This window comes from Vipera ursinii, assembly GCF_947247035.1.
Source record: "Vipera ursinii genome assembly, chromosome: 1".
NCBI lineage: Eukaryota > Metazoa > Chordata > Lepidosauria > Squamata > Viperidae > Vipera > Vipera ursinii.
Window position 1 is genome coordinate 356,872,595 of NC_139512.1, and position 12,898 is coordinate 356,885,492.

General features: G+C 47.2%; 1 protein-coding gene across 1 annotated transcript in view; it reads right to left on the reverse strand.

Moving 5' to 3' along the window:
• Positions 1 to 271: 271 nt before the first annotated feature.
• The window catches only part of SPECC1 (sperm antigen with calponin homology and coiled-coil domains 1), a gene marked incomplete at its 5' end in the record, with an annotated part of 131,613 nt that continues 118,986 nt past the window's right edge, over positions 272 to 12,898 (reverse strand). The window contains 2 exons of the mRNA XM_083379648.1: positions 272 to 562; positions 3,600 to 3,659. Coding sequence (XP_083235774.1) covers positions 473 to 562; positions 3,600 to 3,659 — 150 coding nt within the window. The 3' untranslated portion in view covers positions 272 to 472. The remainder of the gene's footprint in view (positions 563 to 3,599; positions 3,660 to 12,898) is intronic.

Below are 12,898 nucleotides of genomic sequence, written 5' to 3' on the forward strand. Positions count from 1 at the left end.
ACCAGGGCGCCCTGGTTTAGCGGCGGGGCAAAAAAAAAAAATGAGCTAGAATTTAATTTAGAGGCCGGGCGAGGTGCACAGTCCTTGTGAGTTATAGTTGGGCTCTTAGCTTTGAGTATCTTTCTTTTTTTTGGCACGGTTGGGCACGTGGCCCTTGTCAAAGTTTCCAGCCAAGAAGGCACCCACTCTGCCACCTCACACGCCTTGGCATCGGGCAGGCGCCGTCCTGTGCCGAGCGGGAATCAACCGAAAAAGGGGATCTTTTAAAGTGATTGTGTGCTACTTCCGACGGTGTTTTTTCAGCGGCTCGTACGTCTTCTTCTTCTTCTTCTTCTTCTTCTTCTTCTTCTTCTTCTTCTTCTTCTTCTTCTTCTTCTTCTTCTTCTTCTTCTTCTTCTTCTTCTTCTTCTTCTTCTTCTTCTTCTTCTTCTTCTCCTTCTTCCTCCTTTTCTTCTCCACCTCCTCCTCTTCCTCAAGTTTCAAAATATTTGTAGATCTGGGCCACGTATTGCATCACGCTTTGCCAGTCTGGACGATCTGTGTACATGATCTCGGTCAGTTCCTGTGGGAGGGGGAAAAAAAAAAGGGATCAGCGGAAGGGGAATCCAAGCCAAGTCCTTTGCCTACAGACGGTCATTTATTCCAACAAGCCCATTTTTCCCCTCTCGGGGTCCCCTTCTGGAGGAGTGGACTCCCAGAATTCCCAGCGAGGACAGCGCTGTGGGGAATCCTGGGGGCTGAAGTCAACACTTCGGTAAGGCAGAATGGAACTGACGGGTGGAGGGCTACTCAGACGATTAATTGAGGGTAGACAAAGGTTTCTCAAGCGTGGGTGGAGTTAACTCCCAGGATTCCCCAGCCAACCGTGCGAGTTGAAATCCAACTAGTTTAAAGCAGGCTGGCTGGGGAATCCTGGGAGTGGAGGTCCATCCCTCTTAAAACATGACAGCTGGGGGATTCTGGGAGTGGAGGTTCACCCCTCTTAAAGCAGGCTGCTGGGGAATTCTGGGAGTGGAAGTTCACCCCTCTTAAAGCAGGCTGCTGAGGAATTCTGGGAGTGGAAGTCCATCCACCGTAAAGCATGACAGCTGGGGGATTCTGGAAGTCCACCCCTCTTAAAGCAGGAAGGCTGGGGAATTCTGGGAGTGGAAGTCCACCCCTCTTAAAGCAGGCTGGCTGGGGAATTCTGGGAGTGGAAGCCTACCACTCTTAAAGCAGGCTGGCTGGGGGATTCTGGGAGTGGAAGTCCACCCCTCTTAAAGCAGGCTGGCTGGGGGATTCTGGGAGTGGAAGCCCACCCTTCTTAAAGCAGGCTGGCTGGAGGACATTCAGCAAATCATTGCTGAATTTGGAAAAGAGCCGGAAGGGAACGCCAATGGGGCTGAATTGAGCCTCTGCAAGGCTTGGCAAGGACTGGAGATTTGCCAACCCAGATTGTAAACCCTCCTGGGTGTTTCCTTCCTGCCCTGTTGGCAAAACCCACAGGAGAGACGAGAGCCGCTCGGACCTCAGGCCGTGGCAGAGGGCCAGGCTAGATATTCCTCGGCTCTGCCAAGCATGCCAGCTGACCACCTGCCACCACCTTCCACGTGCCCCCAAGCAAGAAGTAAGCGCTGCGCCCATTTCATCCTCCTGGCAAGGCTTTTGCTGAGCAAAAGGCCGCCTGGCCAGCACCAATCCGGAGCTTTGAAGAAGCCGGAGTGGAAGAATAAAGAGGTTTTTCAAAACGGAGGCCAGGAAAGCCATGTCGACAATGGCCTAATTCTGGGTAGGTGTATATAAACGGGCTTGTGCGCGCAGGTAGTCCTCGACTTAGGACCACGACGGAGCCCAAAATTTCTCTTGCTAAGCAAGACAGTAGCTGAGTGAGTTTTGTCCCATTTTATGACCTTTCTTGCCACAGTTCTTAAGTGAACCACTGCAGCGGTTAAGTTAGTTGCACAGCTTTCTTCTTCTATTTTCCCCCAAACGACAACCCTGTGAGGTGGGTTGGGATGAGAGAGAGAGAGACTGGCCCAAAGCCACCCTGCTGGCTTTCATGCTTAAGGCGCGACTAGAACTCACTGCCTCCTGGTGATTGGCCCAAAGCCACCCAGCCGGCTATCATGCCTAAGGCGGGACTAGAACTCCCAGTCTCCTGGTGATTGGCCCAAAGTCACCCAGCTGGCTTTCTTGCCTAAGGCGGGACTAGAACTCCCAGTCTCCTGGTGATTGGCCCAAAGCCACCCAGCCAGCTTTCATGCCTAAGGCGGGACTAGAACTCCCAGTCTCCTGGTGATTGGCCCAAAGTCACCCAGCTGGCTTTCCTGCCTAAGGCGGGACTAGAACTCCCAGTCTCCTGGTGATTGGCCCAAAGCCACCCAGCCGGCTTTCATGCCTAAGGCGGGACTAGAACTCCCAGTCTCCTGGTGATTGGCCCAAAGTCACCCAGCTGGCTTTCTTGCCTAAGGCGGGACTAGAACTCCCAGTCTCCTGGTGATTGGCCCAAAGTCACCCAGCCGGCTTTCATGCCTAAGGCGGGACTAGAACTCCCAGTCTCCTGGTGATTGGCCCAAAATCACCCAGCTGGCTTTCGCGCCTAAGGCGGGACTAGAACTCCCAGTCTCCTGGTGATTGGCCCAAAGTCACCCAGCTAGCTTTCGTGCCTAAGGCGGGACTAGAATTCACTGTCTCCTGGTGATTGGCCCAAAGTCACCCAGCTAGCTTTCATGCCTAAGGCGGGACTAGAACGCACTGATTCCCTGTTTCCAGCATGGCGCCCCAACCACTTGACCAAACGGACTCTGGTATGCTAGAACACGGCTCCCATGTGCTTATGGGAGGATCTCGATACTCCCATGTTACACCACTCCTGTGCGAGCTGCATTGGCTTCCGGTTGCGATTCAAGGTGCTGGCAATTACCTTTAAAGCCCTACATGGCTTAGGCCCGGGGTACTTGCGAGACCACCTGCTGCCATTGTCAACCTCCCATCGCCCGGTCCGCTCCCACAGAGTCGGCCTCCTCAGGGTGCCGTCGGCCAGGCAATGCCGTCTGGCGACCCCCAGGTGAAGAGCCTTCTCTGTGGCCGCACCGACCCTCTGGAACGAGTTGCCTCTGGAGCTGCGGACGACCCCTAACCTTCGGTCCTTCCGCCGTGACCTGAAGACCTGGTTGTTCCAACAAGCGGGCCTGGACTGACTATAGTTTTAAATTTGGTTTTATTGGGTTAATTGTTATGTATTTATTACATTTATGGTTTAATTCTTTTTAAAATTTTGTATTTTATGTTTTTTAACTTTTTTATTGTAGTGAGCCGCCCTGAGTCCTTAGGGAGAAGGGCGGCATATAAATTTAATAAATCCTAATCCTAATCCATCTTGCTTAGCTAACACGGGTCATGTTGGCTTGGCAGGGGATGATGGGAACTCCACCCTCAACCAGTTAGGGAAAAATATCTGAGCGATTTGGGGCCGACCTCTAGCAATGCCCAAGGGAATCACCCCTGCCTTGCCCCCCACCCCCACCCCGCCTAGCCCTCTCCCCCATCTCTTAACTTCATCCCTTACTTTTCTCCTCCCCGGGAAAATTAACCCCCTCCACACACACACACACACTTACCAAACTGGGTTTGATTCCAACACTTTCCGCTGCTTGGAATGCAAGCTGGAGATTTCTTTTCTGGGGGAAAAAATGAATGGAAGAAGAAATATAAAGAGACTTTTAAAGCCTTTTAAAATGCACAAACCCAAAAAATAAGAAGAGACACTAGACCAGGGATAGGCAACCTCGGCTCTTTTAGGACTCATGGACTTCAACTCCCAGAATTCCTGAGCCAGCATAGCTGAGTCCTAAAAGAGCCGAGGTTGCCTACCCCTGGCATAGGTTCCCCTGCTCGAGCAGGGGGCTGGACTAGAAGACCTCTAAGGTCCCTTCCAGCACTATTTTATTCTAAAAAAAATATAATGGAAGTATTTTCTTGCTGGCCCGATCAATGGGTCACTGGAAACCTTGAATGCTCTCAAAGATTTTAGGAGTTTGGCTGGGGGGGATGAAAAAATATGGGGTCTGCTCTGTGGGTTGGGGGGGGGTCTAGGCAGGTGAATTAAGCCCCCCCCTCAAGGGCTGGTTGACTCACCCACCCTTGAAATATACAATTACAGCTAATCTTCAATTGACCACCACAACTGAAGCCAAAATTTCCTTTGCTCAACAAGACAGTTAAGTGACTTCTGTCTTGTATTACAACTGCTCTTGTCACTGTCGTGTAGTGAGTGGCTGTTAAGTGAGTCATACGGCTGTTGAGTGAATCCGGCTTCCCCTACTGACTTGGCGGGTCAGACGGTCACAAGAGGGGATCACGTGACAAAACCCCCCTCCCAAGACACTGCAACCGTCATAAATATGAGTCAGTTGCCACATGTCTGAATTTCGATCCTTGGGATGCTGCAACGGTTGTTAAGTGTGAAAAGCGGTCCTAGGTCACTTTTCCCTGTGCTATTGTAACTTTGAATGGTCACTAAATGAACCATTGTAGGTCAAGGACGGCCTGTAAGACATTATTTATATTTCCTGACTTCCAAGTCATGATTCGAGATTTACAGTAACTGAGCACTTTTTTTTAAACCAAAACTGCCTAGGGGTACCTGTGTACAAATGGAAGGTTTTAACCCAGGGGTCTTCCAATTTGGCCCTTTGATGACTTATGGACTTCAACTCCCAGAACTCCTCCGCCAGCGTGCCTGGCTGAGGAATTCTGGGAGTTGAAGTCCACAAGTCATCAAAGGGCCAGGTTGGAAGACCACTGTCTTAAAGCATCCTGGCTGAGGGATTCTGGGAGTTGAAGTCCACTAGTCCTAAAAGGGCCAAGTTGGAAGACCCCTGTCTTAAAGCATCCTGGCTGAGGAATTCTGGGAGTTGAAGTCCACAAGTCCTAAAAGGGCCAAGTTGGAAGACCCCTGTCTTAAAGCATCCTGGCTGAGGGATTCTGGGAGTTGAAGTCCACAAGTCCTCAAAGGGCCAAGTTGGAAGACCCCTGTCTTAAAGCATCCTGGCTGAGGGATTCTGGGAGTTGAAGTCCACAAGCCATAAAAGGGCCAAGTTGGAAGATCCCTGTCTTAAAGCATCCTGGCTGAGGGATTCTGGGAGTTGAAGTCCACAAGTCCTAAAAGGGCCAAGTTGGAAGACCCATGTCTTAAAGCATCCTGGCTGAGGAATTCTGGGAGTTGAAGTCCACAAGTCCTAAAAGGCCCAAGTTGGAAGACCCCTTTCTTAAAGCATCCTGGCTGAGGAATTCTGGGAGTTGAAGTCCACGAGTCCTAAAAGGGCCAGGTTGGAAGACCCCTGTCTTAAAGCATCCTGGCTGAGGGATTCTGGGAGTTGAAGTCCACAAGCCATAAAAGGGCCATGTTGGAAGACCCCTGTCTTAAAGCATCCTGGCTGAGGGATTCTGGGAGTTGAAGTCCACAAGTCCTCAAAGGGCCAAGTTGGAAGACCCCTGTCTTAAAGCATCCTGGCTGAGGGATTCTGGGAGTTGAAGTCCACAAGCCATAAAAGGGCCAAGTTGGAAGATCCCTGTCTTAAAGCATCCTGGCTGAGGGATTCTGGGAGTTGAATTCCACAAGTCCTAAAAGGGCCAAGTTGGAAGACCCATGTCTTAAAGCATCCTGGCTGAGGAATTCTGGGAGTTGAAGTCCACAAGTCCTAAAAGGCCCAAGTTGGAAGACCCCTTTCTTAAAGCATCCTGGCTGAGGAATTCTGGGAGTTGAAGTCCACGAGTCCTAAAAGGGCCAGGTTGGAAGACCCCTGTCTTAAAGCATCCTGGCTGAGGGATTCTGGGAGTTGAAGTCCACAAGCCATAAAAGGGCCATGTTGGAAGACCCATGTCTTAAAGCATCCTGGCTGAGGGATTCTGGGAGTTGAAGTCCACAAGTCCTAAAAGGCCCAAGTTGGAAGACCCATGTCTTAAAGCATCCTGGCTGAGGGACTCTGGGAGTTGAAGTCCACAAGTCCTAAAAGGGCCAGGTTGGAAGACCCCTGTCTTAAAGCATCCTGGCTGAGGGATTCTGGGAGTTGAAGTCCACAAGCCATAAAAGGGCCATGTTGGAAGACCCCTGGCTTAAACATTTAAATAAACAGCAGAACAAAGCAGTCCTTAGTAGAGCATATCATCCAAAACTGGAGTAGACAATAATGTGAAATGCCCCATTTGCTTTTAATTTGGGAATTGAAAAATTCAAATTAAAAATAACATCAGGGGAGGGAAGAATGAGGGGAGAGACGGGGAGAAGAGATTTAAAAAAACAAACCAAAAAACCACCCTGTATTTGTATTTGATTTCCCCCAGGCAAACAAGAGCCTCGGTAGAAGGGTTAGCAGGAGGAGGAAAAAAGTGAAACTGGATCGGCTGCAGTTTTTCTCCTTTCCATTCATGGGATGGATAATCTAAACAGCCAGCGAGGAAACTCCCAGGAGATACCAAAATGTCACTCCAGTTTAACCTCTGCCAACCTTGTTTGGTTAAAAAAACGGAAGAAAAAATAAATAAAAAGAGATATATTAAGAGGACAGCTGTGTCATCCTAGAGTTTCTCAGTGTTTTTTTTTAAGAAGACAACCATTGGTCTGAAATGGGTACAGGATTTCCTGCCTGAGCAGGGGGTTGGACTAGAAGACCTCCAAGGTCCCTCCCAACTCTATTCTATTCTATTCTATTCTATTCTATTCTATTCTATTCTATTCTATTCTATTCTATTCTATTCTATTCTATTCTATTCTATTCTATTCTATATTCTTTTCCATATTCTTTTCCATATTCTATTCTATTCTATTCTATTCTATTCTATTCTATTCTATTCTATTCTATTCTATTCTATTCTATATTCTTTTCCATATTCTTTTCCATATTCTATTCTATTCTATTCTATTCTATTCTATTCTATTCTATTCTATTCTATTCTATTCTATTCTATTCTATTCTATATTCTTTTCCATATTCTATTCTATTCTATTCTATATTCTTTTCCATATTCCTATTCTATTCTATTCTATTCTATTCTATTCTATTCTATTCTATTCTATTCTATTCTATTCTATTCTATTCTATTCTATTCTATTCTATTCTATATTCTTTTCCATATTCTTTTCCATATTCTATTCTATTCTATATTCTTTTCCATATTCTTTTCCATATTCTATTCTATTCTATTCTATTCTATTCTATTCTATTCTATTCTATTCTATTCTATTCTATTCTATTCTATTCTATTCTATTCTATTCTATTCTATATTCTTTTCCATATTCTATTCTATTCTATTCTATATTCTTTTCCATATTCTATTCTATTCTATTCTATTCTATTCTATTCTATTCTATTCTATTCTATTCTATTCTATTCTATTCTATTCTATATTCTATTCTATATTCCATTCCATTCCATTCTATATTCTATTCCATTCTATATTCTATATTCTATTCTATTCTATTCTATGTTCTATTTTCCTTGGCAATTTTAAGACATGTAGATTTCAACTCCCAGAATTCCCCAGCTCGCCATAGTCCAGCTGGGTGACTTTGGGCCAATCACAAGGAGACGGTGAGTTCTAGTCCCACCTTAGATATGAAAGCCAATGAGGGAAGCCAGATTCACTTAACGAGGGCAGCAAAAAGGTCATAAAATGGAGCGTGAGTTACTTAAGGACCACATTGTTTAAGGATAGAAGTTCCGATCCCAATTGTCGTCGTTAAGTCGAGGACTTTCTTTGAGAGGCGTGTAAAAAAAGAAAAATGGGACTTTGGCACGTATGACATGTCCTTTTGAAGTCCCGGGATCCTTTTGAAGTCCCGGGAGAATTGCATCCAATTACTCCTTTTTATAGAAAGTCCAGAAGATTAGATAATTGTTCTTGCAGGAGAAAGCATTCAGTGCAAAAACATCCCAACCTTTTGAATTTCCCAGAACAAAATCCATCCATCAACCCAACGGGTTCCTTGCCTTGCCTTGGGCAGTAACAATATCCTTATTTTTTTTTAAAAAAAATTCATGGTTTGGTTTTCATGCATCTGTTATCACTCAAGTTTTATTAATGGGTGTGGTGGTGGTGGGGGAAATTTATTTATACCGTTCTTATCTCGCTTCTGAAAGTTTCGCAGAGGCTGGCAAGACACACACAGCCATAAATTAGCCCGTTAAAATAGCCCTCCCCACCTGATAAAGACAAGCCAGGGAAGGCACAGAAAGGATCATCTTATTTTTACCGGGGAACATAAATTAAAAATGCAGCCGAAAAGGGCCCGATGGGCACCTATTTGCAGATGTTTGCCTTCTGATGTAATTCTTCTTATTTCCACTTTAATTGTTGTTTCTTAAAGTATTTTATTAATCTTTTATTTTTACAAATCTTAAGTGCTTAGTAAACAACCTGTCGCCTGGGTCCATTTATATTTTTTTTACTGAAAAATACACATTAATTTCCTAATCTCTGCCCCCTTTCCCCCCCCCGGCCAATAATAAACGATATCCCATCTCTGAAATTATTCTGAATCTTTTTTTTCTTTTTTTCCCCTTCCATATTGCTCTGTCCATTTCTACACATTCGTGTGTTTTCTTGACCCTTTCTTTTCCAGGCAATGTTTTTTTTCATTTCTCGGACACTAAAGCAGTCCAATTCTTACTGCTATTAATACAGACAGACATTTAAATATGTATATTTCCACTTTAATTGCTGATCACCCAGAGATGCGGGCTGCTCCTCCTTGTCCTCTACATACAACCGTTCATTTAATGACTGTTTGTTACTATGGCACTGAAAAAAGCTGGCTTTTGATCGGTCCTCGCACTTACGACCGTTGTAGTGTCCCCACGGTCACAGGGTCGAAATTTGGATGCTTGGCAGCTGATTCATATTTACAATGGCCGCAGTGTCGGGGGTGTCACGAGATCCCCTTTTCTGACCTTCGGACAAGCAAAGTCAATGGGGGGGGAGCCAGATTCACTTAATGACCGCACGGTTCCCTTAACAATTGCAGCAATTCGTTTAACAACCCTGGCAAAAAGGTCGTAAAACTGGGCACGACTCGCTTAATGACTGCCTTGCTTAGCAACAGACATTCTACTCCCGATTGCGGTTGTAAGTCGAGGACTACATGGAATCGTTCCAGCTGGGTAGAGCTGATGGCTGGGCTGGCGAAAGGAGGACGAGAGGGGTACAGGTGGTCCTTGACTTACGACCACAATTGAGCCCAAAATTTCTGTTGCTAAGTGAGACATTTGTGAAGTGAGTTTTACGACCCTTCGTGCCGCAGTTGCTATGTGAATCGTTGCAGTTGTTTAGTTGTATAATCATAATCACAATCGCAATCATAACTAAACTTCATTTTTGATGTGTACCATTGTGCCCACAGTAAAAAAAATGACAATAAAGGTTATCTTAAATTATCTTATCTTAATCATAATAACAATCATAACTAAACTTTATTTTTGATGTGTGCCATTGTGCCCACAGCAAAAAAAGACAATAAAGCTTATCTTAAGTTATCTTATCATCTTAATCACAATCATAATCATAACGAAACTTCATTTTTGATGTGTGCCGTTGCGCCCATAGTAAAAAAAATGACAGTAAAGGTTATCTTATCATTATCATAATCATAATCATGTTGGAAGGGACCTTGGAGGTCATCTAGTCCAGGGCTTTTCAACCTTTTCACCCACTGTGCCACTTTTAGGAGATGGCAACATCCGAGTATCACCGGTCGCCTAGCAAGGGGTCAAAAACTTGATGACCAAAAAAAAAGGAAAAAAGTGATGAAGTGCAGGTAGTCCTCGACTTACAACAGTTCGCTTAGTGACTGTTCGAAGTTACAGTGGCACTGAAAAAAGTGCCCCCCAAGCCACAGCCAAGCAAGACACCTGCCTGCCCGCCTGGTGGCACTCTTCCTCCTGTCCGAGGTTTTCATGGCTGTGAGCATTTCTGTTGAGGATTGGCAGCGGGGGTGGGGTGGGGGGTGTTTGGTTTTTATTCCCCCCCCATCTGCTGGGTGGTTGCAGCAGGTTTTGGTCCCTTCACATGACCCTGGGACACTGTCACCGTCATAAATATGAATCCGTTGCCAAGCATCTGAATGTAAATCACAAGAGCCTGGAGATGCTGCAACATTCCAGCTGATCGGCGCTTCTTCTGGGCTCAGCAAAAGCGCCAGGATTGGTGCTGAGCTCCAGCTGGATCCTGGCGCTGATCCTGGCGCTTCCGCTGAGCCCCGACAGCCCTGCAGCTCCAGCCGTCTCTCGCTCAGGCTTGGGCGGTGCTGCCACCGGTTCAGCTCATTCCCCTCCCCCGCTACCACTTTCCTAGGATGGTCGCGTACCACCTGCCAGGTGCCAATGTACCACAGGTGGTACCCGTACCGCTGGTTGAAAACCCCTGATCTAGTCCAACCTTTCCTGGATCGAAGGAGAGCACCTTCAAAATTGGGGTGCGCGTGTGCGCACGAGGCCACACACACTGCCACGGCACTACCAGCCCCGTTTGCACATGCAGCATGCGCCAAAGCCGTGTGCACACGCGAACGGACGGGCACCTCCACAGCAGCTAGCAGCCCGTTGGCACATATGCCAACGGGCCGTGCAAACCGCCCGGGCTGGTGGCATATGCGCAAACGGGCTGCTCACACCCACCCCACGCTAGCATCCCTGTTCGTGCCCGCGCGTCTGTGCAAACATGGCCACGGGCGCTAGCATGCGTGCACCGGCCAGCCGTTTCCGTGGCCCACTGGCCAAACACCCACCGCCTGGTCCCAGGCCTCGGACCATAGGTTGGGGACTCCCTGCTCAGACAGGAAAAACGGTCGTTAAGCAAGTCCGGCTTTCCCCCATTGACTTTGCTTGACAGAAGGTCACAAAAGGGGATCTCGCGAAAACACCCCCGGGGACTCTGCGACCGTCGCAAATGTGAGTCAGTTGCCAAGTCTCCAAAGTTTGATCACCTGACTGCAGGGATGCTGCAGCGGTCGTTAAGTGTGAAAAACAGTCCTGAGTCACGTTTTTTCAGGGTCGTTGTAACTCTGAACGGTCACTAAATGGCCGGTTGTAAGTCGAGGACAACTTGAAGTTTGGAAGCCATGAGAGTCCAACCCAGGGAATTACTGGCCCCTGGAATGGAGAGAGGAGGGGGCGGCTGCCACAAAGATGCTCTCCCCCCCCCAAAAAAAACACATTGTCATCGCTGCCATCTTGACTTTCTTTACAGAGCCATGGATGTGATTCTCCAACCTATCCTATTGACCAAGTTGAATCCTAGAATTGAAAGTAACCCTTGAGGTCATCCAGCCCAACCCCACCCAGCAAAGCATGCAAAAGGGCTGGTTGGTCCAGCTTCTTCTTTAACCCAATGCTGGAGGATGGCCAGCAACACGGTCTCTCTCTCTCTCTCTCTCTTCTCTCTTCTCTCTCTCTCTCTCTTTCTCTTCTTTCTCTCTCTCTCTTTCTTTGACTCTCTCTGCCTTTCTCTCCCTCCCTCCCTCCCTCTCTCTCCCTCCCTCTCTCATTGTCTGTTTCCCTCTTTCTCTCTCTCTCTGCCTCTCTCTCTGTTTGACATTCTCTCTCTCTCTCTTTCACTCTCTTTTCTTCTTTCTCTCTCTCTCTCTCTCTCTGACTCTCTCCCTCTCTTTCTCTCTGAAGTTTGATCACGTGACCATGGGGGATGCTGCAGCGGTCGTTAAAGTGTGAAAAACGGTACTGTCACTTTTTTCACAGTGCCGCTGTAACTCTGGTCACTAAATGAAACGGTCGTAAGTCCAGGGCTACCCGTAGCTGGTATATGTTTTTTTTTGCGGGGGGAACCCTGCAGAACTACTTGGGGGAAGCAGTGTGAAAAAGAGGAAGGAACGAGAAGCCAAATTCTTTGAGGGCGCCCCGAAATAGCCCGGCCCCTCGGCTCAAAAGAGGCCAAAATCAATGGAAAATAAAATTTCTTTGAGAATACAAGTCGGTGAAAAAGTTGAGGTCTTCAATTGTTTTGAACGATTCCTGCAGACGCCCTAGCGCGGGTTTTCCTCGACTTACAACTGCTCATTTAGTGACCATTCAAAGTTGCAGGACTGGAAAAAAAGCGACTTCTGACCATTTTTCACGCTTAACGACCCTTGCAGCATTCCCAGGGTCGCATGATTAATAACCAGGCACTGGGCAACTGACTCGTACTTATGACGGTCGCAGCGTCCCGAGGTCACCTCGGGGACTTCCAAACCATAGATAATCCTTGACTTACAACTTGTCCCTTTCGAAGTTACGACGGCCCTGGAAAAAAAGCGACTTACGACCGTTTTTCACACTTACGACCATTGCAGCCTCCTCCGTGGTCACTTGATCAAAAATCCGGCTGCTTGATTCGTATTTATGATGGTCGCCGTGTGTCCCGGGGATGTGTGTGTGTCACGTGATCCCCTATTCAGACCTCCTGACAAGCTAAATCAATGGGGGAAGCTGGATTCACTTAACAACTGTGTGTCTAACTTAACGACAGCAGTGATTCACTTAACAACTGTGGCGAGAGGGGTTGTAAAATGGGTCAAAATTCACTTTAAAAACTGTCTCGCTTAGCAATGTAAATTTGGGGGCTCCACTGTGGTCATAATTCGAGGACACCCTATGATAACAGAGACTAGAAAACGGAGGCTTCCCTCATCTTGTTTCTCCTTAGACCAGACATGTCAAACGCGCAACGTCACGTGACGTTGCGTGATGTATCGGAGCTTTTTCTCCATTGCCAGCAATGGGGTAGGAAGTTTGCTGGTGATGCATCCGGCCTGCAGGCCGGCAGTTTGACACCCCTGCCTTAAGACTGAATTACAGGGGGTCCTCGACTTGCGACCATTCGTTTAGTGATGGTTCAAAGTTACGACGTTGCTGGAAAAAACGGGAC